The sequence below is a fragment of the Gigantopelta aegis genome, chromosome 4, assembly GCF_016097555.1.
Source record: "Gigantopelta aegis isolate Gae_Host chromosome 4, Gae_host_genome, whole genome shotgun sequence".
In the NCBI taxonomy this organism is placed as follows: domain Eukaryota; kingdom Metazoa; phylum Mollusca; class Gastropoda; order Neomphalida; family Peltospiridae; genus Gigantopelta; species Gigantopelta aegis.
The window spans coordinates 28829139-28853902 of NC_054702.1; the positions used below are offsets into that span (position 1 = coordinate 28829139).

General features: G+C 33.8%; 1 protein-coding gene across 5 annotated transcripts in view; it reads right to left on the reverse strand.

The window, feature by feature from the left end:
* LOC121370321 (intersectin-1-like) overlaps positions 1-24764 on the reverse strand; it is a 108537-nt gene that overhangs the window by 23329 nt on the left and 60444 nt on the right. For all 5 annotated transcript variants that reach the window (XM_041495467.1, XM_041495469.1, XM_041495468.1 and 2 more), the window contains 7 exons: positions 18186-18329; positions 17454-17544; positions 16334-16519; positions 2779-2870; positions 2032-2138; positions 867-942; positions 460-567 (listed from right to left, as the gene is read on the reverse strand). In XM_041495467.1, coding sequence (XP_041351401.1) covers positions 460-567; positions 867-942; positions 2032-2138; positions 2779-2870; positions 16334-16519; positions 17454-17544; positions 18186-18329 — 804 coding nt within the window. The remainder of the gene's footprint in view (positions 1-459; positions 568-866; positions 943-2031; positions 2139-2778; positions 2871-16333; positions 16520-17453; positions 17545-18185; positions 18330-24764) is intronic.

Below are 24764 nucleotides of genomic sequence, written 5' to 3' on the forward strand. Positions count from 1 at the left end.
CATTAACCAACTGGTGGTCTCTACATGAGACAAGCAAAGAGCCTCATTAACTAACTGATGGTCTCTACATAAGAGAGGGACGGGATGTAGCTCAGTGGTAAAGCGCTCGCTCGATGCGTGGTCAATCCCCGTCGCTGGACCCATTGGGCTATTTCTCGTTCCAGCCAGTGCACCATGACTGGTATATCAAAAGCTGTGGTATGTACTATCCTGTCTGTGGGATGATGCATATAAAAGATCCCTTGCTGCTATCGAAAAGAGTAGCCCATGACGTGGCGACAGCGGATTTTCTCTCTCAATATCTGTGTGGTCCTTAACCATATGTCTGATGCCATATAACCGTAAATAAAATGTGTTGAGTGCATCGTTAAATAAAACATTTCTTTCTTTCTTTCTTTTTCTACCTAAGAGATTCTGCTGTGCAGTTACCAGTTTGTACAGTGTATTGGGAGTACTTACTCTGTGAACCTCTAAAAACTCGGGACAGTTTACAGACTTGTGCTGCAACAGAGCAGCGGCCGACAGCTGACAGCTGCAGAACCGCACGTAGGGAGTCAAATGGGGCAACTACAAAACAAAAACAGTTGAACTTGAAACTCATTAATCGGTCAATACAATAAAACTTCTGTGAATGCTTGTGTGTGTGTGTATGTGTATGTGTGTGTGTGTGCGCGCACGTGTGCATTAAATACAAAACCTTTTATTATTATAATAACATTAAAAAAATGTGTCTAGACAGACAAAAATCTGATTCTCCACAGTAAAGTCTATAGATTTCAGCAATATTTTTGGTTGATTTAAATTAAATTTAGTAATTATTTCAGTTTACCTCAAAAGTGAGAACTGTACAACTGTTAGGTACTCACATTTTCACACAAAATATCTCCAACACCATGTATCGGTTTGCCGTTGCCAGCCATCGTTTTCCTTACTTTTAGGGCACTGCAATCATAAATTATAATTGATGTAATTAATTTAATTCCATACAGCCCACTACTAGGATTCCTTTTTATCTTTCCTGCTGCATTATCAAATAAGTAAGTGTTTTATTAACAGCCAATAATTAAATTTCCATTACATTCATTACAATATAACGTCACCAGATTGGTCCCGATTCACACAATTTGCGGATGATTTTTGTTGTTCATACCCTGATGAATGTAAAAGAAATAACAGACAATCCTTAAATAAAATCATCAATAAGAAAATCTTTGCATAAAGTCTAACAACATTACCTACTGATCCAAACAATAATAATAAAAAAATATATATATACATATGATGAACACACTTCTTTCTAAGATTAAAAACCCAGTATAATAAGTGAAAAAAGTGATGTAAAAACCCAGCATAATAAGTGAAAGAAGTGATGTCAAAACCTAGCATAATAAGTGAAAGAAGTGATGTCAAAACCCAGCATAATAAGTGAAAGAAGTGATGTAAAAACCTAGCATAATAAGTGAAAGAAGTGATGTAAAAACCCAGCATAATAAGTGAAAGAAGTGATGTAAAAACCCAGCATAATAAGTGAAAGAAGTGATGTAAAAACCCAGCATAATAAGTGAAAGAAGTGATGTCAAAACCCAGCATAATAAGTGAAAGAAGTGATGTCAAAACCCAGCATAATAAGTGAAAGAAGTGATGTCAAAACCTAGCATAATAAGTGAAAGAAGTGATGTCAAAACCCAGCATAATAAGTGAAAGAAGTGATGTCAAAACCTAGCATAATAAGTGAAAGAAGTGATGTCAAAACCCAGCATAATAAGTGAAAGAAGTGATGTCAAAACCCAGTATAATTAGTGAAAGAAGTGGTGTATAAAACCCAGTATAATTAGTGAAAGAAGTGATGTAAAAACTCAGTATAATTAGTGAAAGAAGTGATATAAAAACCCAGTATAATTAGTGAAAGAAGTGATGTCAAAACCCAGTATAATTAGTGAAAGAAGTGATGTAAAAACTCAGTATAATTAGTGAAAGAAGTGATGTAAAAACTCAATATAATTAGTGAAAGAAGTGGTGTATAAAACCTACTTGAGCAACTTCATATTGCATATTATGAGATCATTCCAGTTAACAAATATCTGTTGCACTTCTTCTTCAGACAATGCTTTCGACTGCTTCAAGGGTTCTTTGAATGCCTGAAGAACAAGGAAGAAAGAAATGTTATATTTAATGATCCACTGAACACATTATTATTTATGATTATTTGGCATTAAACATATCGTTAAGACCACACAGATAATTAATAACAGGGGATACCTGCTGCCACTCTATGGGCTACTGTTTTAGATTAGCAGCAAAAGCCCAAACCAAGGCCTTTGTCACACCAAGTTTGGAGGACCTGCAGGAACAAAAAATAACCCAATGGGCTTACAGATAGGGATAGATTCAAAACTGATCGCACATCATTTGCTTTTACCACTGAGCTATGCCCCACCCCTCCCTTAAGAACAAAGCATGATGAAACATTAAATATTGCTAAATTACAATTTAGAGAAAGAAAAATGACACCTCACCAACAGTAAAAAAAAAAACCAACAAAAAAAGAAAAGAAAAGAATTACCCCCACACCCCCCTAAAAAACACAAAACAGTCTAAACAAAATACATGTACTAATTTAAAAGTGTTTCTAAATGCTCAATATAATGTCTAGATATCTCTGTTTTGTTAAGAGGTATTTCAGTACTGCTTATACATTTACCTTGTATATCCATGACTGTTCCAAGTATCAAGAAGACAATTTACAACTGTTAGTACCAACTCAACCGGAAATCTCACCTCACTGGTTATAGACATGTCTGCCATATAGCGTTCTTCTGTACTGATAAGTTCTTGAATGTAATTCTGTCTATTTTTCTCTTGCACCGATACTGTAAAACAAATTTTGAGATATAATAGAAAATACAAAAATAATTATATCGGACAGCCTTTAGAAATTATTGTTTGCTGTAACAGAACTTATTAAAATTAGCCGAACCCAATCCCATGTAATTTCAGACTTCTTTCAAGATACAACTGCAAAACTCCAGCCGTTATACTTAAAAACTAAATGTTATCATTTGATAAACCTCAGAAGATGACATCATTTCGTCAAGTAGTATGTCTTTACGTAAAACAGGTCATGCAAAGGACGTTAGACACTAAATACAAGTGTTGTTGGTAAGTTTAAAAATTGTTTGTCATTCTTTGTGAATTTACTGATGTATAACAGAAACAAATTTAGTACAAAATCGCTTCGCAACACAACATGCTTTGTGACTGTCATACATCGATAAATTCACAAAGAACTACAAACAATTGTTATATATATCATATTGTTTTAATCACTAATAAAATCAACAAAACTCACAACTTTTTTTCAAACACATATATCTGGCAAACAGATAAGGAAAAGAAATAAATGTTTTATTTAACGACACTCAACACATTTTATTTATGGTTATATGGCGTCAGACATATGGTTAAGGACCACACAGAATTTGAGAGGAAACCCGCTGTCGCCACTACATGGGCTACTCTTTCTGATTAGCAGCAAGGGATCTTTTATTTGCACTTCCCACAGGCAGGATAGCACAAACCATGGCCTTTGTTGAACCAGTTATGGATCACTGGTCGGTGCAAGTGGTTTACACCTACCCATTGAGCCTTGCGGAGCACTCACTCAGGGTTTGGAGTTGGTATCTGGATTAAAAATCCACTGCCTCGATCCGAACCCAGTACCTACCCAGTACCTACCAGCCTGTAAACCGATGGCCTAACCACTACGCCAACAAGGCCGGTAAATTGATAAGGAAGATATGGCCTGACAATGTTTGGTAATGCATGAAAAGTAGGTCGTGTTGACCTGATGATGATATGCGACACATCATCATCAAGTTGTACATGCATGCAAGATTTGATGATCGTGTATGAATTGATAAGGAAGATATGGCCCAGACAATGAAATCTATAGTCTCCTCCGGTTGGACTGATAATGACGACGTCATTTTGATATATGCTGTTATTGCAGTGAAAAAAAACCCAAAGGTTCTTTTATATGCATTTTTCTATATAGGACAGTACATACCACATCCTTTGATATATGCGCGATTGATTCCAGTCAGTGGGCCCATCGGGCTATTTCTCGTTCCAGCCAGTGCTCCACAACTAGTGTAACAAAGGTCGTGGTATGTACTATCCTGTCTGTGGGATAATGCATATAAAAGATCCCTTGCTGCTAACTGAAAAGAATAGCCCATGAAGTGGCAACAGCAGGTTTCCTATCTCAATATCTGTATGGTCCTTAACCATTGTCTGACAACATATAACTGTAAATAAAATGTGTTGAATGCGTAGTTAAATAAAACATTTCCTTTCTTGATGTACCAGTTGTGAATCGATCCTATGACCCAATTGTATCTTAAGTGACTGCTGCACCACTGTCTACATCACACCACTGGGTCACCTTAATTACCTCTTTCATTGGCCATTGATGACAATGACAGTAGGTATAAAATCTGAAAAGTTTTACAGGGTCTTAAGATTCAAGTCCAGGGACCTAATTCACAAAAGTCTCTTAGGCTCTGCTAGACAACAAAGCATAGTCTTTATAAGTCTTTTAGCATTGTGCTGCGAGATCGCAAGTTGCGAGTTTAGTGAATTAGGCATCTGATTAAAGTAATAGTGAAAGTGTTTTATCAAAAGAATAAGGACAGCAGTTTTTGAAATGATAAAATCGAAAGAATCTTTATCTCCAAGTGGCTTAGTTTCCATTTCAACTGCTACAATCAAATGCAGTGGTACAAAATGTATGTGTTACCCTGTCTGTAGAAAGGTGCATTTGAAATTATTTTTGTTGTTGACCGAATTGCATCTACCAGTACTACAAGTGTACATGTATCTGCTATTAAGAAGTGAACTCAAGCAGGTTCATACATGTCTGACATATCACTTCTCATCTATGATGGCAATTTATTTTATGTACTTGCTGGCAGAACCAATTTAAAAAACAATTGAATATTCTTAATTACATATACAGTGAAACCTGTCTAAACCAGATCACACTGAGAACCTAATGTTTATCAGATTTAAACAGAATCCAGTATTTAGACTCACGTTTTAGAAGTTAGAAAATTAGGGACAATGAAACATGGCCAGTTTTGACAGGATTCCAGTTTGTTCAGGATCTGGTCTAGACAGTTTTCACTGTATTTTAAATATAATACATAGAGGTTATTACCAGAGTGTTTTTTGGTATCGTCAATATCATATATTAGGAATAAAAATTGTATTATGCGAGCCTCTGACGAGCATAATACATTATTTTTATTCCTAATATACGATATTGACGATACCGAAATACACGAGGGTAATGATCTTTTTATCATATAAGCTCAAGCTTAATACGTGTTTTTGTAAACTGTACACGCAACTTTAATTCCAGTCCGCCATTACTAGATATTCAAATGACTTAAGAATATGTGGCGCAGTGTATTTTTGAATGAAAATGACATCATTTTGGATGTCCTTACATCAAAATAAAGTTATGCCTAATGTTTTTTGTTTTCTGAACGCTGGACAGCTTTCAGTGTCAAATTACCATTGAAATGTTTTTATTTGATGACTATGAATGCATACGTCAATCATGTAGTGTCACCCAAGTACGTTTGCTTAAATGTCAATAAACCTAGTGCCGAGACCTCGACTAATTTACATCTAATTTGCAGTTATCAAATTCTTAAAGTATGTGATCTAAAAAATACTACATACTTTGATTGCACTGAAAATGTAAGATATTATATGATAAATGAACTTTCTAGACACTAGTATGTGGATGATGTAAAACAAATTGGGAATCTTTGAAAGCTGGTCTAAGCTTGGTGTTTAACTTGCAAATTATAAACATGGCTAACATCACAGAAATAAAAAAACATGGGTGGACAAATCATTTGGAAGAGCTCAAACATCACACTTTTGCCATGTCAGCAGGGTGTCTACTTGACAATACTCAGGGCTTTTAGATTATGGTAGCCCCTCCCATTGCTAGTGATATTCAGTGTTAGGCTAGTAAATAATTGTTTTAACTAGCCGGATGGCTAGTGGGAAAAAAAAATGCTGCATTTACATACTTTTTTAAATATGAAATTCCTGTCTCTTTCCACCCCTATCTAAGGATTTTAAAGCTAAATCTCCCTCTTTAGGTGACATATCTGATTATTACTATTAGTAAAATTGTATTTATTTAAAGTAGGGCTACTGAATGTCTAATCATGGCTAGTACATTTTCAAAATAACCGATCCCTTGGCTAGTGGATTTTTATAAAATTCTAGATGCCCTGCGAAACTACTTGAGCTCATCACAAGATTTTATAAACAATTTAACTGATCAAAATAAATATTCAAAGGTGAAAGGAATATTTGCATAAATAAACCTCAGCAAATTTTAAAACTACAGCTCACGGCTTAAACTGAACATTTTTTTAAATACCAGTATAACAATTTAAAAATATTTTTGTGTGCTCACATACAGCAATTATGAGCCTGGTTACAGCTATTTTAAACCAGAAAACAAGATAAAAAGGAAACATTATCCCTTCATTCGACAGCAATTTTTATCCAGCGGCAAAAACCTGCCATCAGCAATTCATATCACAGCGACACCCATTTCCGACAGTGCCATCATTAAATTAAATCCCCGATTGCTACTTCGACACTTGGTTGAGTGAGGAAACCCGATACCATCAAATAGGCTACTGCTACTGAAAATGCATGGTTATTTTTATATACACTTTCACCATAGACAGGGACAGCCTTTGATGTACCTATTATGGGTCAGTGGTCACTGGTTAGAGCAAGGGAAAAATTAGTTCATAGAGGGCAATGGATCCTATTCATTTGCTCAAACAATAACATGGGTGTGACAAGTTACGTCAAAATCATGTCATGGACAGAACTTCTGGCGAAGTCGGAGGTTGTGCCCATGACAGGCATGCTCGAACAGTCTCTGATGAAAGTATGCCAAAAATTACCCACACATACATCAATATATAGATGACCAAGAAAATAAGAAACGAAACCACATAAGGAAACAAAACATCAATGTTTTCAATAATTTATTAGTTTATTACTGTTTGCATACACAAAGTAGCTGAAGATCGACCACTATATGGCTAGGGAAGCAAAGTACACCTCTTATATATATTATATTATGTATCTCTATATATAAATACTATATTTATTTTCACACAGAAAAACGAATATCAGATCATATCTGTCTGTTGGTTGTAAATGGCTTTAAAACATTTGATCTATAAAAACATCCAGTTTTAATCAATTATATATAATTAACCAAACTGACTCTTTATGACTTATTATTTACAGAATTGTTTGTGTCAATCTAATTGGTACATTTGAGCCAATTTCCATTAAAATGTTGGGTTTTCCCCCTACCTATTAATACTGGTAATCAATTCCATTGTTAATTTTAACAGTTAATAGTTTGTAACCAAATTTGCGTATTATGTACAGAGCACATGTCACATAATTACCGGTATGCAGTTACAAATTTTCCAAAGCAGTGAAATCAAATTTGGCACACACTTGGGAAAATGCAATTTGAGATAATTTTGATTTTGCTATAAAGTCAATTAACATCATTCTGTAACAAATAATACTGTGCCACTGTGACCAAATGTTGAAATCCTATTTAAAACATATTAGGAATTAGATTATTATGATAAAAAAAATGTGTGTATAATTTTTCACACCACTATGCCAAATTATACAGCAAAAAAGCTCTGCACCAAAGTTTATATACACATTTTATTTCAGTAATTTTAGAGGCATGAAGATGTCTAATAAAGATATATCTGGGTTTCAAAGAATATTTAGAGACAGTAATGACATTATCAAAATTAATATTACTGTAAGCTGTTATAAATTAACTCAGCATAAAATGCATCTAGATGTATCAGATTTTGAACTGGGACAAATCCAGTAATGCTTGCTTCAGTCAGTTTGGAGTGGGATGGAGGTGGAGTTCAAGAAAGAAATTTCTCTCACGAGGTAAGCTACCCTTTAAACACCCCTAATGTTCCACTCACCCCAAACGGATGTAGACATCTCTGAGTTCTTTTTCTATAATCCATCCCACTGTTTGAAACTCAATAGACTGATTAATCTGCATGTGGAGATGTCAAACATGAATTTTCTCTTACACTCCATTCTCAGGTGCTTTGTTACACCACTAATTATATTACCCATCTGGTGAACATCTGTGTGTGCCTTACATATTTCGTATTAATCACCAGGTGTGTATTAGTTACTACATGGCATCATTTTGACAAGTGACATCATCTTCCCTGGTCTTAGCACAATGTATTCGCATGTCTTGTTGAGTTATATTGGAAGTAATTGTCAGATTTTATATTATTTGAAAGTGGGTAATAAATAAAATACAACACTTGTTTTTGCTAGATATAATTTTTATGAAACAAGTCGACTTCCCATGTTAGTATCTGACTTAACAAAAGTGAGGTCAGATACCATGGGATGTTTAGGAGTTACATAAAAATGATATCTATCGAAAACAAGTGTAGTATTCTATATTTACTGTCTTGAAATACTTCCAGTCTGTCTGATGTCCACTGCTAAGATACCTTCAAGTACGGAAGCTTCATCTGTTAGGTGGTCAGTTTTGGTATCACAGTTTCTTAATGTTGTATCAGCCATGTTAATCAGTATTACAAGTGTTATTACATGTATAAAGACATTCTTTTTTAAGGTAGAATCAATAAAATATAAGTGACAAAATGAACTGACAGTTCTGAAGGGTGAAACTGGGTAAGAAGCAACTCTAGTCCTCCCTTCTAAGTCCACCAGTGTTTCCAGCCAACTGACAAATATAGATCTGTTATTCAACTATTTAAGAGTTCTGTTGTATCCTATTACGTGTAGGTTCTACACTAAGTAGCATGCATTCAAGTAAAGAGAAATGTAGTCAAGTGGTTACTATTGAGCCATCTTACTAGGGTCTCAAATCATCTAGCACAAACTGGTTTCTACATTTAACAGTCAAATGTTTTAAAAGGCTCCAATGTATTACAGCCTCTCAAATGGCCAGTTAATACGTTTGACTATATTATATTTACATTAGTAATGTTCTAATGTATTTAATAAAATTTGTTGAAGTAAAAAAAAAAAAAGTGAATAAATGAATAACTTTAAACCTAGACAATGACATGTATGTCAACAATATATTTATGCTGGCAACAGTTATTTATAGAAAGAAAACACATAATTATTATATTTCAATTTTTACAAAGAACTTGTGTTGTGTAGCTGGTGAAAAAGCATGATTGTGCTCCAACCATACAATTAACGCATAAGAATTAAGCACACATACTAGAATGCTGTCAGATGAAAGTTATTTCAATCATCATTTAAATAAACCTGAAAATACAAAGTCCTCTAAATGATCTTATATTCTATGAATGACATAGAGAATCATATTGAACTGTAAATAGATCTGATAAATAGATCAAAGTACGTATTTCATGTAACAATGGTAAAAAGTAGTCCTCAATGTTTTGTTTTCAAATGACTTCAACATAACATTTTCCTTTCAGATTTCAAAAATCAGATTGTCAAGATCGTCAAAATAACAAATATCTGGTAAGCATCTTCAGACATTTGATATATATTGGTAGTGGACATTTATACAGCAAACATCATCATAGTTCCAATATTTCAAACATGCATCAAACTAAAGGTACCTGACATGTATAACGTAAGCACTAAAAATAAACCAAACAATTGTGCAGGCCAAACAATGCTAGCCCTGAGTTAACTACCCTACCATAATAATAAAGTGCCCGTAAAACAGAGTATGTACATTAAACCATGGGCCATACTGATGAGGTAAAACATTGCGTGGAATTGGTCCAGCAATAAAACAACTAAATATTTCCACTGATACAAAGTTGAAATAATTCTGATTATGAAATACACTGTACATGTTTCTGTTACTTTCACATTTATTACTGGTAATTCACTGCTGCCTTTGACAAGCATGGATCCAAAACTGTCAGAGTAACATGATGCATAGCAGCAATTGTTTGTCAAAGTACTTTTGTAGACAGAAAAAACACTAACAAAAAAAAAAAAAAAAAAAATCCCCCAAAAAATACAGTAAGTCTGACATATATTGGCTAAAGGGGATCACTATATACTGTATTCAAATATAAAAAATGGAAAACTACAATAAGAACAAGAGGCGGAAGATTACAAATGTTTAAGACAATCATGCAGTATTTATTTAGACGTATCACAGAAAAAGTTAGAAACAAAAAAAAAAAAAAAAAAAAAAAAAGCAATTAAAATTAATCTCAATATAAATTTTAAAAGCTTAATTTTTAAAAAGATACTGAAAATGTATCATTATTTTTCAAGATTTTTTTTTACCATAATATACAACCCCTAAAAACAGCTAAATACCAAATTTCCAAATGTTTTTTATTTTGTCCCATTACTAAAACCCCAACAAACTAAAAATATTTCATGGGGGTGGGTAGTGATTGGGGAAGGAGCTTTCAAATTTAATAATTCATTGTTTGCTTTTTTAATGTCATTATCATTTCTGTCACACACTATACTCGCTTATTCATTTTATCCACCAGACTATTCACATTATAACCATAAACATTTCCCTTAAGTTGTGGGTATAAATAAAGTTCAGCACCTCAACAACAACAAAAACAAACAACAAAAAACCCGAACTTAACTTAAATTTTAGGTATTCAAAATAAAAGAGTATTTTAACAGATATGTACAAATTTAGTCCACTGTTTCAGGGTAAACCGTCTTTGATTGAATAGATGAGTATTTATATTAGGTCATATCAAATAGACAATAACACATCTTATATGTGTAACAAATGGAAACTGATGCACAAAGAACATTTTGCTGCAACCTTGTTGAACACAATTCAATTTTACATTAAAAAATAGCTTAACAAACAAATAAAATTCAACAAAGACTGACCCAAACCTACTCAGTTTATGTGCAACACACAATCATTAAGAAATAGTGTACACAAATATTCTTATGTGGACACCATGAATGTATTAACACCAACAAATAACAGAACAGAACAGAAGACCCCCCCCCCACCCCCCACCCCCAAAAAAAAACCCAACTAAGAAAAGCCCCCAAAAACTACCTAAAACAAATGCCTAATCATTCATTCCAGTTTCTGAGAACACAAAATATATACATACCGGTATGAAGAAGTGAGTCAATACTATTTACTAACTGGTGCATCATTTCAAACTGACAAACTTGTTACAAACAGTAAAATGAGATCAAATGATATATTTTCTCACTTTTACAAACTACACCAAACATACTCTCACAAGAAATGTTGATTTAATGCCCTACCAATCCTATTATAATTACAGTGTATCACATTCTGCACTATTCTCAAATTTATGTTAAGACGGTAGAGCAAAACGGTACTTCACAATCAAGTACAACTTAACTAACGGAAACCTATAGAGTATTCATAAAGCCAGTAAACATCCCCTTCTCTCAATATTTCACTTATCTCCCTCTATCCAATACATCAACAGATGAGAAACAATCATTGAAACAAATTAGTGCTCAGATTGTTCTCACCATTAAAACAAATTAATGTTCATATTGTTTTCATCATTGAAACAAAGTAGTGTTTAGAATGTATTATCGATTGGATACCAAGAGTATCATAATACTTTTTTTCATTTTTTCAACCAAATTTTCACTTTATGGTCTTGTGCTTCTAGATCTGTGTAAAATTTAGACTTACAGCTTTAATATTCTTGTCTACACAAAATAGCATACAGCGAAAGTCTGGAGATTCAACTAGTCAAAATTACATATTACACCACATTAAATCTTTTAATTTTTAAAGCATAATTTATTCCGATATGTAAATAGTTATGTTCAAGAATATTTCACTCTTTTCCAATTCAATATTCATTTGTGCCCATGAGTATTTCCTATCATGCATTAGCAGGGTGGGATGTGGCACTTACCATTAAATAATAATAATGATATGAAATAGATAATAATGTGCGTAAGACAATTAAGTAATTCTACAAATACCTTTATACCACTGCAGATCTGCGTAGATTAAGACCAACTTTTACTAAACTTTAAAGGTGCATAATCAGTTTTAAGTGCCATATTTTGCAATTTTTACATTTGTGATAAATAAATATAAAGTTAACTATCTTACACAATCTATTTTCCATACATGTAAGTCAGGAATATTAAAATAATTGTAATGTCACTATATGTAAGCAGTAGATTCCTCATGAATTCTGGGTAAAAACTAAAAATAAACATAATAGTAAAACTAAACCTATCAAAATGGCAGTCAGTTCTTTGTCCTCAAAGAATTATGGGCGATGTCACACACTTGACCTATCAGTCACCCTCTAAAGATTTTACATTTAAAAAAAAGAAAAACAAAAAGGGCATGCTGTTCAAACAATATTAAAAATTAAAATAATTTTGGCCATTATGCAATTTTGTCCACGGTCTTCATCCACAAACATATTTGTATTTTTCAGCTATCTGATTAACTTTTGATAATATTGTATACTGCAACAAACAACAATAAAAATCTAGCTTCATCAAAACTGCTCTACCATATAGCAAAAAACAAATATGGCACATATAAATTATGCATAACTCATTATTTTACTTAAATTTTTAACACAAAATCAGTGTCAAGCCGATACAAAAAAATACCATACCAAACAACTGTAGCCCAATGTTATTTGTGAAAAAAAAAGAAGAAGTAATTTTATTGTTGATTTATTTTGGCCTATCTACAATGCATACTGCAAAGGATTTATAAACACAAATGAGGTAAACATGAAGAGCTTAGAAAACACGAAGAGCATGGAAATTAATGTACAACTATATTTAACCAGATTGCATATTCACAATGTAAAGACTGGCCTCTGCACAGTTTTGTAAAACTATTGCACTTTAAGCAAAATATATATACTATCGAATACATGAAACACTATTAATCAAATATACACAATTATATTTATCAGATACACACGATATGGCAGATAAATATCAGATGCTATTCACCAGATATACCGTATACTATATACTATTCATCGGATATACCACATACCTGGTAATATATCTTGTGATATACAAGATACTAATTAACATATGTATCAGATACTATTTACTAGTTATATCAGATACTGTTAATTAAATACCAAATATAAAAGATACGGTTTACCATGTGTATCAGATACTATTCATCAAATACCCGATATTATTTACCACTTATATCAGATACCTTAAATACCATACTATTTACCACTTATATCAGATACTAGTCATCAAATAACATATATCAGATATTATTTACTAGATATACAAGATACTATTCATCCGATACCAGATATACATTATAGAGTATTTTAATAGAACAGAAAGGTTTCCATGTTAAAACAATAACACATACAACCAATCAATAGCATGTTTTTTTAAGTTTCCGTTCAACCCTGTAACACAAAACAGCTTTACTAGTTACAAATTGGTAAGACAAATTGGTAATATGCTAGTGAATATGAAGTCAACAATACGACACAAATGTTTGTCCTTATCATCATCATGTACAGACATATTACAGGGATGTCCATTTTAACCATTTTAAATTTCAATATATTAAAAAAACTGAAGGTAAATAAGAAAGTAAAAGATTAAAATGAAGTACAAACATTCTCAACCATGATGGTGTCCGTGTCACCCGTGTCTGACCCGTCTCAAATATCTTGCGACAGTTTGTGACAACATTTCACCTGCATATTACCAAAGCAACAAACCATATTTGCATACCAGAAAACAGTTTTTGATTCATTACATAAAGTTCAATCTCTACCAAACCAGTCTATAAACAATTTCAGCTGTGAAAATTGTTTATTGATGGACAAAGTTAGTTATTTAGAACCAGCAATGCTTTCCAGTAACTTTTTAATATATTTTTTAAATTAATTTTTGTTGTCATGTATTATGAACTTCAGCAGCACATGCAGTTATAATAGCAATCCAACAAAAGGAGATTTTTAAAAAGTAAAATCAGATTAAAAAAAAAATTAAGTTTCATCTTTCTGTTCATTTTCCTCATTAAAGTGCTTCCTTCTTTCAAGTTGAATTCAGTAATAACCAGAAAAGAATAGTTGAAACTACTCTGAAAAGTATTTAAATTTGTGTGCTCATTAAGAAGATTAAAGATGCCTTGATATTTAACTGAAAATACGAAAAGACTATAAATGTCAAGCTTACATTTTAAAAAACCCCAATAATAATAAAATTAATTTTAAGACAATTAAAATTCTAACAGTAGTGTTCAATTTGACAAGAAATTATCTCTAATAAAAAAAGAGAGAAAAGTTACCAATATTTTAAAAAACCCAACTAAAGCTGTTATTCCACAGTATTACTGGTGAAAGCAAATTACAAATTCTATTTAGTACGTGTGACACATATTAAACTCTTAGTAAGGTGAACAAACACTCCTGCGATAGTACACTCCCCTCATTGGTGGGGCAGACATCTCACATTCTAACTCTAGCTACAACATATTCTGCTGCAATTCAGCATGCTACAAGTGCTAAGCTACATACAACAAAGTGACTCACATCCTTTTAACTGTCTTAGCGACGACTTTTACCTTGAAATACTAGCAAAACTATGTTTCTAGCTTCAGCTAGAAACAACATGCTCTCCGATTATCACATGTTATTACACAACGAATACGGCCACTGTCAGTAAGGTACTGTCAATAATATGCTAATAGTTTTAGTAAGCACAGTAACTGGACATTTGGGAATACTGTCTCCATTAAATGTTAGTGCTAGTACTTGTCAGTGCTGCATTTAGTTAGCATGCTTCAAGTAATGAATAAAACAATACTGTGACGTAACCAATGACTAGCACTTGTCTCTTAACTGGTGACCAGGAATTACAATAATTTTAACTTTCGCCCGCTGTTTATGACTGCCACGACTTTGAATGGATGTTCACGTAACCAACAGGACACACGTGAACTGTGAACACTAAACGTATGCAAATATGGCTGATGATAAAGAGAGGCTACAGCAGAATGGAAATGGGCTCTGCTACGTATAGTTGGACAATGACGGCTCATTGGTGGGTCAGACACTGGTGAGGTCCGGACTGCCATCATCCTGAAGAAGAAGAAGAAAATCATACTAATAATTAAAGCTGCAAACAGCTATAGGACAGGGTCCATGGATCAGTATGACATTTTTAAAATACACATGATAATAATCAATAAAACAAAATAAAAATTTAGAGTATGTGTAACTTACTTTGGTTTAGTCTCACTTTTCAGAAGCAGCAATTGTTAATTTATCTAAGTACACAGAGAATACTTAGAAAGTTCCTGTGAGAGCAATTTATATTATGTGTGTTTTTAATTGTACATCACTCGCTTTTGCTCATGATGTATGATCAAAAACACAAATTTGACATTCTATTTATTACACCGCACATATAGGAACAAAAATCGCACAGAATTACTTCCAACACAACTAAACAAGACCTGGAATTTATACACCGACCTAAGATGGGGAAGATGATGTCGCTTACCGAAATACCAATATAATCAAGCTTAAACCGTCAACTTAGCCTGTTCGAATTGTTAATGACATCACTTTCTAATGACGTCATTAGCTTTCTGGGTGTTATTTCCATTTGATCCAAGAAAAAGAATGTAATTAACCAATCACAATACAGAACACACTTGCCATCAGTTTACAATATGTGTTGTACGCAATCCAAAAATTCCTCGTCAGTTGATCTGTATGTATATTGTTAAACCAGTAGTTCAGTGAATGTACTATGAAATGATTATCACTTTATAACCTAATCATTATCATATGGTAGCTGACAGAGTACTAAAAATAATACTGTAAATCAGGAAATATTAGCGAGCATAAAAGTTTTGCAAAGACAAGACGCTAAGACTTCATGACTGTTGTGTTGGTGATTAACTTAATACACAATAACGGTTACATGCTATTGGTTGAACCAAACAATAACTTAAAAATTTACCAGAAGTATAATATTCAGCTGATCTTACAACTTTAGCTCTTTATTTTCAGTGTTTGATATGCCTGACCTCGCTAAAGTTTTATGTCCCCAATATGTCACTCAGATATCACAAAATTAAAAGAACGCTAATATTTTATGATTTATAGCAATATATGTAAACACATTCACACACACCCACACAAAAATAATAACATTTAATACTTACAGGAATTTGTGGTATAGGGAGTGACATAATTGGATGGGAAGACGCCTGTTTGACCTTCACCTTCAACCTCTCCAAACCACCAATCAGGATTTTCCTTATTAATAACACCTATCACAGCAGCTTTTTGGAATGTTAACTCATCATCATTTTGGGCTGCATAACTGTACAGGGCTAGAACACGTTCCACTGAAATTGAAAATTAAATTTTTAACATTTATTTAACACCAACATTAGAGCACATTAATCATCAAGTTACTATTTGATGTCCAAAAAAAAGAAGAAAAAAAAGGTGTAGGGTAGGTCAGCTTTTAATTAATTTATTTTTGTATGTCATTCAGGTCTACAGGTCCAGATAAAAAAAAATATTCACCTACATATTAATAAAAAAATAAATATATGTTTAAAATCCCCCCAAATAATACACACGTACATTGAATTTTTTGTTTTAACTAAAGGTCAGCCCTTTTTTCTCTTCAGCCTTATATAAAGTTTATTGTAATTAATCAGAAATTTGGTCTAGTGTTTTATTTTGGTGGGCTAGTGGAATTTACAAACCAACTAGCCCTGTGGCTAGTAACTTTTCAAAATAATTGTCACAACCTAACATTGTATGCATCCAGTTTAGACACTCTCATTAGATGTTTTTTCTGCACTTCACACATGTAGATATGCATATTCAAACTATATTCTATGAAGAAACATTTCCAACATTTCAAGAAATGGGAAACAACTCACGAATAAAACAAGAATTCAATGTCTCGTCTAGTATAAACTTATATGGTGCACTGTGATGTATTATGTACAAAGTTTAATCAAACTACGACTTACAGTTTGTGAGAAACTAATCCTAATTCTAAATTTCAATGCAAAAGTTGATGCCACCGCCTCTGGGAAAAATAATACTGATATCTTGTCTTTTCACTTTGTAAAGGTGAGACAAAGACAACATTCAACACCCTATCAACCAAAGACATGCACTGTTAGATGTTTTAACATACTGAGTATATATAATCAATTCATTTCCTGTTCTTATCAACAGCAGAACTTACAGTATTAAAAACAAATAAAGAAACAACAATTGAAAGTAAGACAATTGTTAACATAAGAGAAAGAAGCTTACTATATTTTGGTTCCACTGGTGAGGGTTGAGGTGTATGGCTATTGGTCGTCTGGGGGGTGTTCGATCGACTACCCTGTTGTACTGCAGCTTGCTGTTAAAGTAAATTAACAGCAATGATTTACCCAACATTTCTCTCGGTCTAAATAAGTCAAAATGAATGTGGCATGTTCCATCTGATTTAAGCAAGTTCAATTTTCTAATTTAACCATCAGCTAAAATATTATGTTATGCAGTTCACTCTAAAACACTTTGGTACTTAAATGAATAATCTGCATCATTGTTATTTTTCTGTGTAGAATTTACAGTGGATTATTTAAATTAACCAACATTTCACTTTAGTCATTATAGTCAGTGTATGAAGTTTAAAGTTGAACACGATTGTTGTAACAACATTTACAAAATGTAACTAAACACACAAGCCTCTGATCAAGAGCTAAACAATTGCTTTAACAATTTATGATTTAATGCAAAAAACAAATGAGTAACTCATTTAATTTTTGCATAACCTGTCATGATATGCAAATGAGGTCTTAAACTTAATGCATTCATGAATGATAAATAGGTTTATCAAAATTAGACTTGTGCGAGTGACGTGTGCATGAAGTGATCCTTCTTACTTTTCTCAGAGGCCTTTTTAAAAACAAAACTTTAAAGTTCTCTGTCTTGTCTCATGATTTTTAAAAATCTATTCTTTTGTTGCATAGACTCGAAGGTTAAAAAAACCTTTCTTACTACACTAAGCTGCTGTGTGGAACATGTGGATGTATCACCCTGTCCATTAGTTTCTCCAATGGGCGTTGATTGGCCACTCGATGAACCCAACATTTTCACATAATTTGCTGGAAACCAACCAATGCGTTTCTTCTGACCACGAGCCTTAAAAATAAAGAAATGATGGATCAGGAGTCTTAATATATTGGTATACTGATAATACTATATAAATCCACGTTCAATATATATTATTTATTTTCCACATGGTTCACCATAACAGAGTTAATTTAATCATACTAAGCACACGTGTAATAACAAGTGTAATAATATAATTTTGAGATGCATGTCATAACAAGATACAAATTATATAATATAGTTTTTACTGGCATAACTGGTTGTTATAAATAAAACATCATAATTGCATCCGTATATGGCAAAACGGAAACTAGCAAATCTGATTAAAATCAACTCCAATGAACCTATGCTATAGCCTGTGGATCTGAAAGCAGCTCATTCAAACTCCTGTCCAGATAACATTTCGTTCACCCAATTCAATTCAATTCATTGCCCAATATCAAACAATCTTGTGTCAGCAAACGGATATAAACAAATTTATATTATAACATCAATATTAACAACAATTAATAACAATACGAATGTATCGTCAATGTCCCTAACTGTGTTATACTTCAAACTCTGTTGACAAGTAAGTATCTAAATACAAACTTTACAAACCCCTAAAACCATTAATTTCATCTAGTAATTTTTGTTTATTCCTTAAAATTACTAATATTGGGACCCCCATTTGTAAAAATGTAGTTAAAATAGAGGAAGATGAATTAACATTTGGTGTCACATGACCTCACAATGGACAGAATGAATTTTTTTTTTTTTAAATAATTATATTTGATTTGCAAAAGGTATGCACTGCATGTTTTGTGCCCCTACTGTAGTAAATGGTATGGGTTTCTGCCAGAGGGTAAAACAGGTATGGTGCCATACCGAAACTGTTTTGCAGATTTGATTTTTTTAAGTGAACCTTTTGACAAAATTAATTGCTCTTTTATCATTAATGAATGATTTTCTTAACCCTAACCTTAAACTTAACCCATACCCCGTTGACTGTGGTTGCATTCAATTCCATAGCGCCATACCTAAAAATTTCTTTCTGGCAGAAACACTGATAGTAGATCATATGCTAGTCCAATCAGAACTAAATAATTTGTTTTAATTAAGAATCAATTCATTAGAAAGTTGATATTTACAAACAATTCACTAGTATAAAATAATGCCTTTCTGTATTGACATCAAGTGTTGTTAGCGATCATGGGTGAAAACTGACTATTCTTGACAAACTGAAGTTTTCCTTTTAAAAAATACTAATTGTGTTCATCCACTGTGCATATTTCAGAAACATATATTTTACCATGTAGTGGCATTAAAAATAAAAAAAATGATGAACTGCATATTCGCAAAAAGGTTATTTTTCCAAATGCATGTGCCTGAACAGTTATTAGTAGAGGTAGTACTAAACCAAAATTCATTTTCGGCTGGGTCAAAGTTCGAGGTGCACCCAACTTTTGATAGAGAAGTGAACACCACAAGTCCTGTGATTGGTTATAAATGTGAGTGTGTTCGTTGTAAAAAAAATTACTTTCATCTGAGCTAAAAATGTATGCAATTTTATTTCATTTAGTACCACTGTGTCAAATAGCCTTGTGCTTGGAACATGTATGGGGTACCTGTAAAAAAAAAGTACTCAAATTTTGTGCGGAACTAGGGTAGTCATAGACGCTACCTGTTATCTCAGAAATGAGCAGCTTGACACCCACTTTTTTGTGATTCACTTTAAGGGTGAGGGGTGGTAGTATTTATATCCGTGGCGTTTATGTCGATTGATACGTTGCAGGTAGGAGTTTTAGCCACATATGTTACTATTGTCGTCTATGGGATTTGATTTGGTAGTATACACCCTATAAAACCACACCTTTTTGTTTACTGGATGATGTTACACTTTTGTTTACTAGTCTACTATTGTCCGAACCAAATTGTTAACAACTACAAAAAATTACTCTCCTACCTTTAATTGCCGTTAGATTTCCTCCAAAGTTTGTCCAGACACAAATCACAAAAAAAACACTACAAATTTACAGATTCCACACACGAGACTGCACCGATGTTGCCGATACTGTCTTTGCTGAGATTGCATAGGGAAAAATACATGCAGTTTTCTGCCGTCTGCCATGTTGCTTGTTTATGGAATACTCTTCAAGAGGGGTGAAAGCCTCCAAAGTATGTGACACAATTAATATGAAATCGATGATCTCTAGTGGTATCATTTAAATAATAATAATAATAATAACAAAAAATATAAATAATATGACGTCATCACGTTTGCTTTTATATCATAACATGTTATGACGTTGTTAGATTAAGTCCTATCCTTTCACCCCTCTTGAAGAATATTCCATAAAAAGTCAAAATGGCAGCTGATACAAAATTACATGCTTTTTTCCCTATGCGCTCTCAGCGAAGTCGATATAGGTGACATGGTTATCATCTGGTATGTGGAATCTGTGTCATTGTAATGGTTTTTTCAAGATTGGTGTCTGGACAAACTTTGGAGGAAAGCTAACGGCAATTGAAGGTAGGAGAGTAATTTTTCGTAGTTGTTAACAATTTGGTTCGGACAATAGTTACTGAAGTCACATGATTGTACCCGCGTCTACTGGCAAAACTCTCTTTACAAACACTTGACATAATACATTTCTGGATATCTGTTTATACATTTATTAAAACTCAGAATGCAAATAATATTTTTTGACCAAATGATTTTACCATTATAACCATTCATTTGCACAAATTTTAACATGGTTGCAAGGCATCAGCATTGTTATATTCGATTTTCTAAAATGTTGTCTGTCAACATTGGTTCTCGAGAACTCCCATTTGGCCTTAGGCTTAAAATGTTTTATAAATTATTATAAATACACGTTTTGTTGAACAACATAGGCCTACATGTTTTGATAAAACACTAAAAAGTTATGTTTTGCAAAGTTTTGACTGTAAGCTATACGCCCGACCACTAAACTTTTCACTTTCCAAAACAGGTTACGTATTTAATATTTACGGCGATTCATGCCAGTTTTTGACGGCATCAGGTCATTTCGCCCGTATTCCCGATTGCCCTGTGTCGTTTCGCCTCGTGTCGTTTCGCCCTCAACACAGGGTCGTTCCGCCCTCATGTTTATGTTTGTGAACGATGAATAAATTTGTTTACGTGACTCTAGTTGCAAATCAGATATAGGTTATCAATTTGTAACCCTTTATCAACCATAAACACCATTTATATGTATATGTTTTAAAGAACCCCTCCCCTCACACCATCCCAGTTCCTACGGGCCTGATGTATTTTATATTAATAAGTACAAAGACTAGCCTACACAATGATATTGTCGATAGGACATATTAGTTATAAAGTGCTTTGGTGTGTGTGTGTTGGAGGGGGGGGGGGCGCTTTTTTGCAAATTTGCGAAATTGGCCTCTGTAATATCCATTGACGTGTCATGTTTACATCTATGCTGAAGAAGATTTATGATGAAATATTAAAAGGTCCATTTGCTTCAGTTTACATTTAAATACATGCAGTTTTCTGCTGTCTGCCATTTTGTTTTTTTATGGAATACTCTTCAAGAGGGGTGAAAGACTAAAATATTAATATAAAATCAATGATCTCTAGTGGTATCTTTAAACAATCAAATAATATTAATAATAATAAAATAATATGACGTCTTAACATTTGAATTTATATCATAACATGTTATTACATTCAACGGTTGTTAGATTAAGTCATATCCTTTCACCCCTCTTGTCGAAAAAGTAAAAATGGCTGCTGGCACAAAATTACATGCTTTTTGCCCTATGCGATCTCAGCGAAGTCGATACAGATTACATGGTTATCATCTAGTATGTGGAATCCATGCCATTGTAATTGTATTTTCAAGATTTCTGTCTGGACAAAATGTGGGTAAAATCTAACGAAAAATAAAGGTAGGAGCAATTTATTGTAGTTGTTCACATTTTGTTTCGGACTTTACGTTTAAGTCTACAACTTTGTTGCCCGTTAGGCGACTATTACGACAAAACTATGGGTAAAATTATTTTTATATTCCAAATTTTGCATACTAGTACCACCCCAATACATAGGGGCGAAACGACTCATAATGGAGGACGAAACGACTCATTCTAAGGGCGAAATGACTCGGGGCGAACGGGAATAAGGGCGAAACGACTCGGGGTCGAATAGGAATAAGGGCGAAACTACCCGGATTCGTTTTTAACGCACGAGCGGTAAAGTTTGCTATATAGCGCCCAGTTTAGTGTTCATTTGAAACGTAGAATTACTACTAAAACATATATATTCGGATAACAACCATCTTTTTCTAAATATTGATGCTTTAGAATTGAATGCTCATGTTCACCGAAACTAGTCTCCCTTTGAAATATTCTTTCCGTTTCCAGTTTTCCGAACGCAATTTGGGACGTCAATGGTACAGGCCAGGCGGACACACGAAATTTTTGATATATTCTTTCCGTTTCCAGTTAGCCATATTGATGGCCGGAATAAGGATTTTATGTTTAAAAATACAACTGTAATTAAAATCAAAAGCTTACTTGCAGTTGCAGAATCTTGCCAGTAGTTTGAAAACATTCCGAATCGTTTCGAGTGCATCCGGAATGCTACGGGTCATTTACGAATCGTAGCGAAAACAAACACGGCCGAGTGTGTTAAATGTACCGCTGAATGTCTCAAACGTATACATAAAATATACAACTAAATATGGCTACCTCCATGGATACGACCACACACATTTTTATTTTATTTTTTTAAATGTTAGATAACACATTGTACCGTCGATCGACATGTTTTCAATACTTCGTTTGTAGATCTGCACGTGTCACAAGCTTATGCGAGATATGACGTCATTATCAGCCTGAACAAACAAGTGTCTTATTCTTTTTCGATATTGAAAATGCTTGAAGAGTCAGTCTCCCAACTTTATATTTTAATTAAAATACCTTAAATATTGTGCATTTTATCAGTTTTTGCTGATGCACTATTTTGATATCAGTAAAGTTATCGTCTGCTACGCCGAAATCCGTCTCAAGTTCAGCTATAAAACGTTTCGCTAACGTTCGCGAACTATTAGATTGGTTCCCGACGTGTCTATTTAATTTACCGTGAAGCGCATCACCAGTTTAGCGGGAAAAAAATCTGCTCGGTCTGGCTGATAACAACCAAGCCCATAGCCTAGGCCTATACCACGTGCTTTTTATACTGAACAATAAAATATATGGACGGCTTGATGGGTTACCTCTTATGTTGTTCACAGCAAAGTTCTTTTCAGTAATTTCTGGTGGGAACCTGTTTACATATTCATGTTCATGTACATTTAGTACAAATTAACGTGGTTTGATAGAGATAACATTTTAAAAACTAAATAAATCTGTGCCTCTGTCACAAATACGTAAAATCCGAATTGTGGTGCCATTGTAGGCCCTAACGTAGAACAAGTGGAATAGACGTTAATCTATGTCAAGAACATAATGTAGGTAGTGAGACCAGTTTCGGTCAGCATAAGCATTCGGTTCAAAAGCATATCAATATTTATAAACAGACAGTTGTTATCCTTTTTATCAATACGTCTTCGCTTAATAAACAATAAACTGGCTGCTATGCAGCAAAGTTTTCTGCACGTGCGTCAAGAACTGTAGTATGTATCAGCCATAAATATTGTTAACTACGTGACCTGTTTCAGTGAGTGAAACGTTTAGTGGTAGCCTATAGCTTATTGCCAGAACTTCCGTCAAAATTACCTCACAAAACTGCGCAAACTATTTAATTTTTGGACCCAATCGTACGGCACATTTGCAAATTCAATAGCACCAAAGAACCACCCTGCTCGGGCTGCTTATGCTCCTTGCACATGGCAGCGCGGGCGATCTTCTCTTACACCCCACCCCCTTTTCCTGTCCTGGACAGAGGAGCCGGCGAAAATAGACACCAGCACCCATGCCAGGCGTGTACTACAACAGCTTGCTCTGAATGTGCACGTAAAACCCATGATGACCTGACAGTCAATGAAGGTATCTAAAACATGACATTTGTCAAAATATTGCGGGAACACCTGTACGACTTAGCGGCTCGAGTTCTGGACGAAAACTTAGCGTTCATGAGAGATTATCACCGTTTTTCACAATAAACTAATGTGACTTGAGAAAGATAAAGTATTATCGTATTCTACTTAATTTTTTTGCTTAGGCTATCGTATCCAAAACATGACGCTACAGGGGCAGCACGGTACTATTATTATAGTGGTACGGCTCGAGGTTGCCAGACTCCTTTCAAATTACCTGTGAAGGAGATTTTAACTCACAGAAAAGTGGTATGCTTATGGCTGTACCGGTTGTATCGTCTGCGCCGCCCCTGTGCTAGGATGTGTGTTATCTGTGGATTTTCTTTTGTACGGAAACACGAAAGTAGGGACCGCAGACACTTTTTATAGTTCATCCTATAGGGAACGCCTTTTTCATGCTATG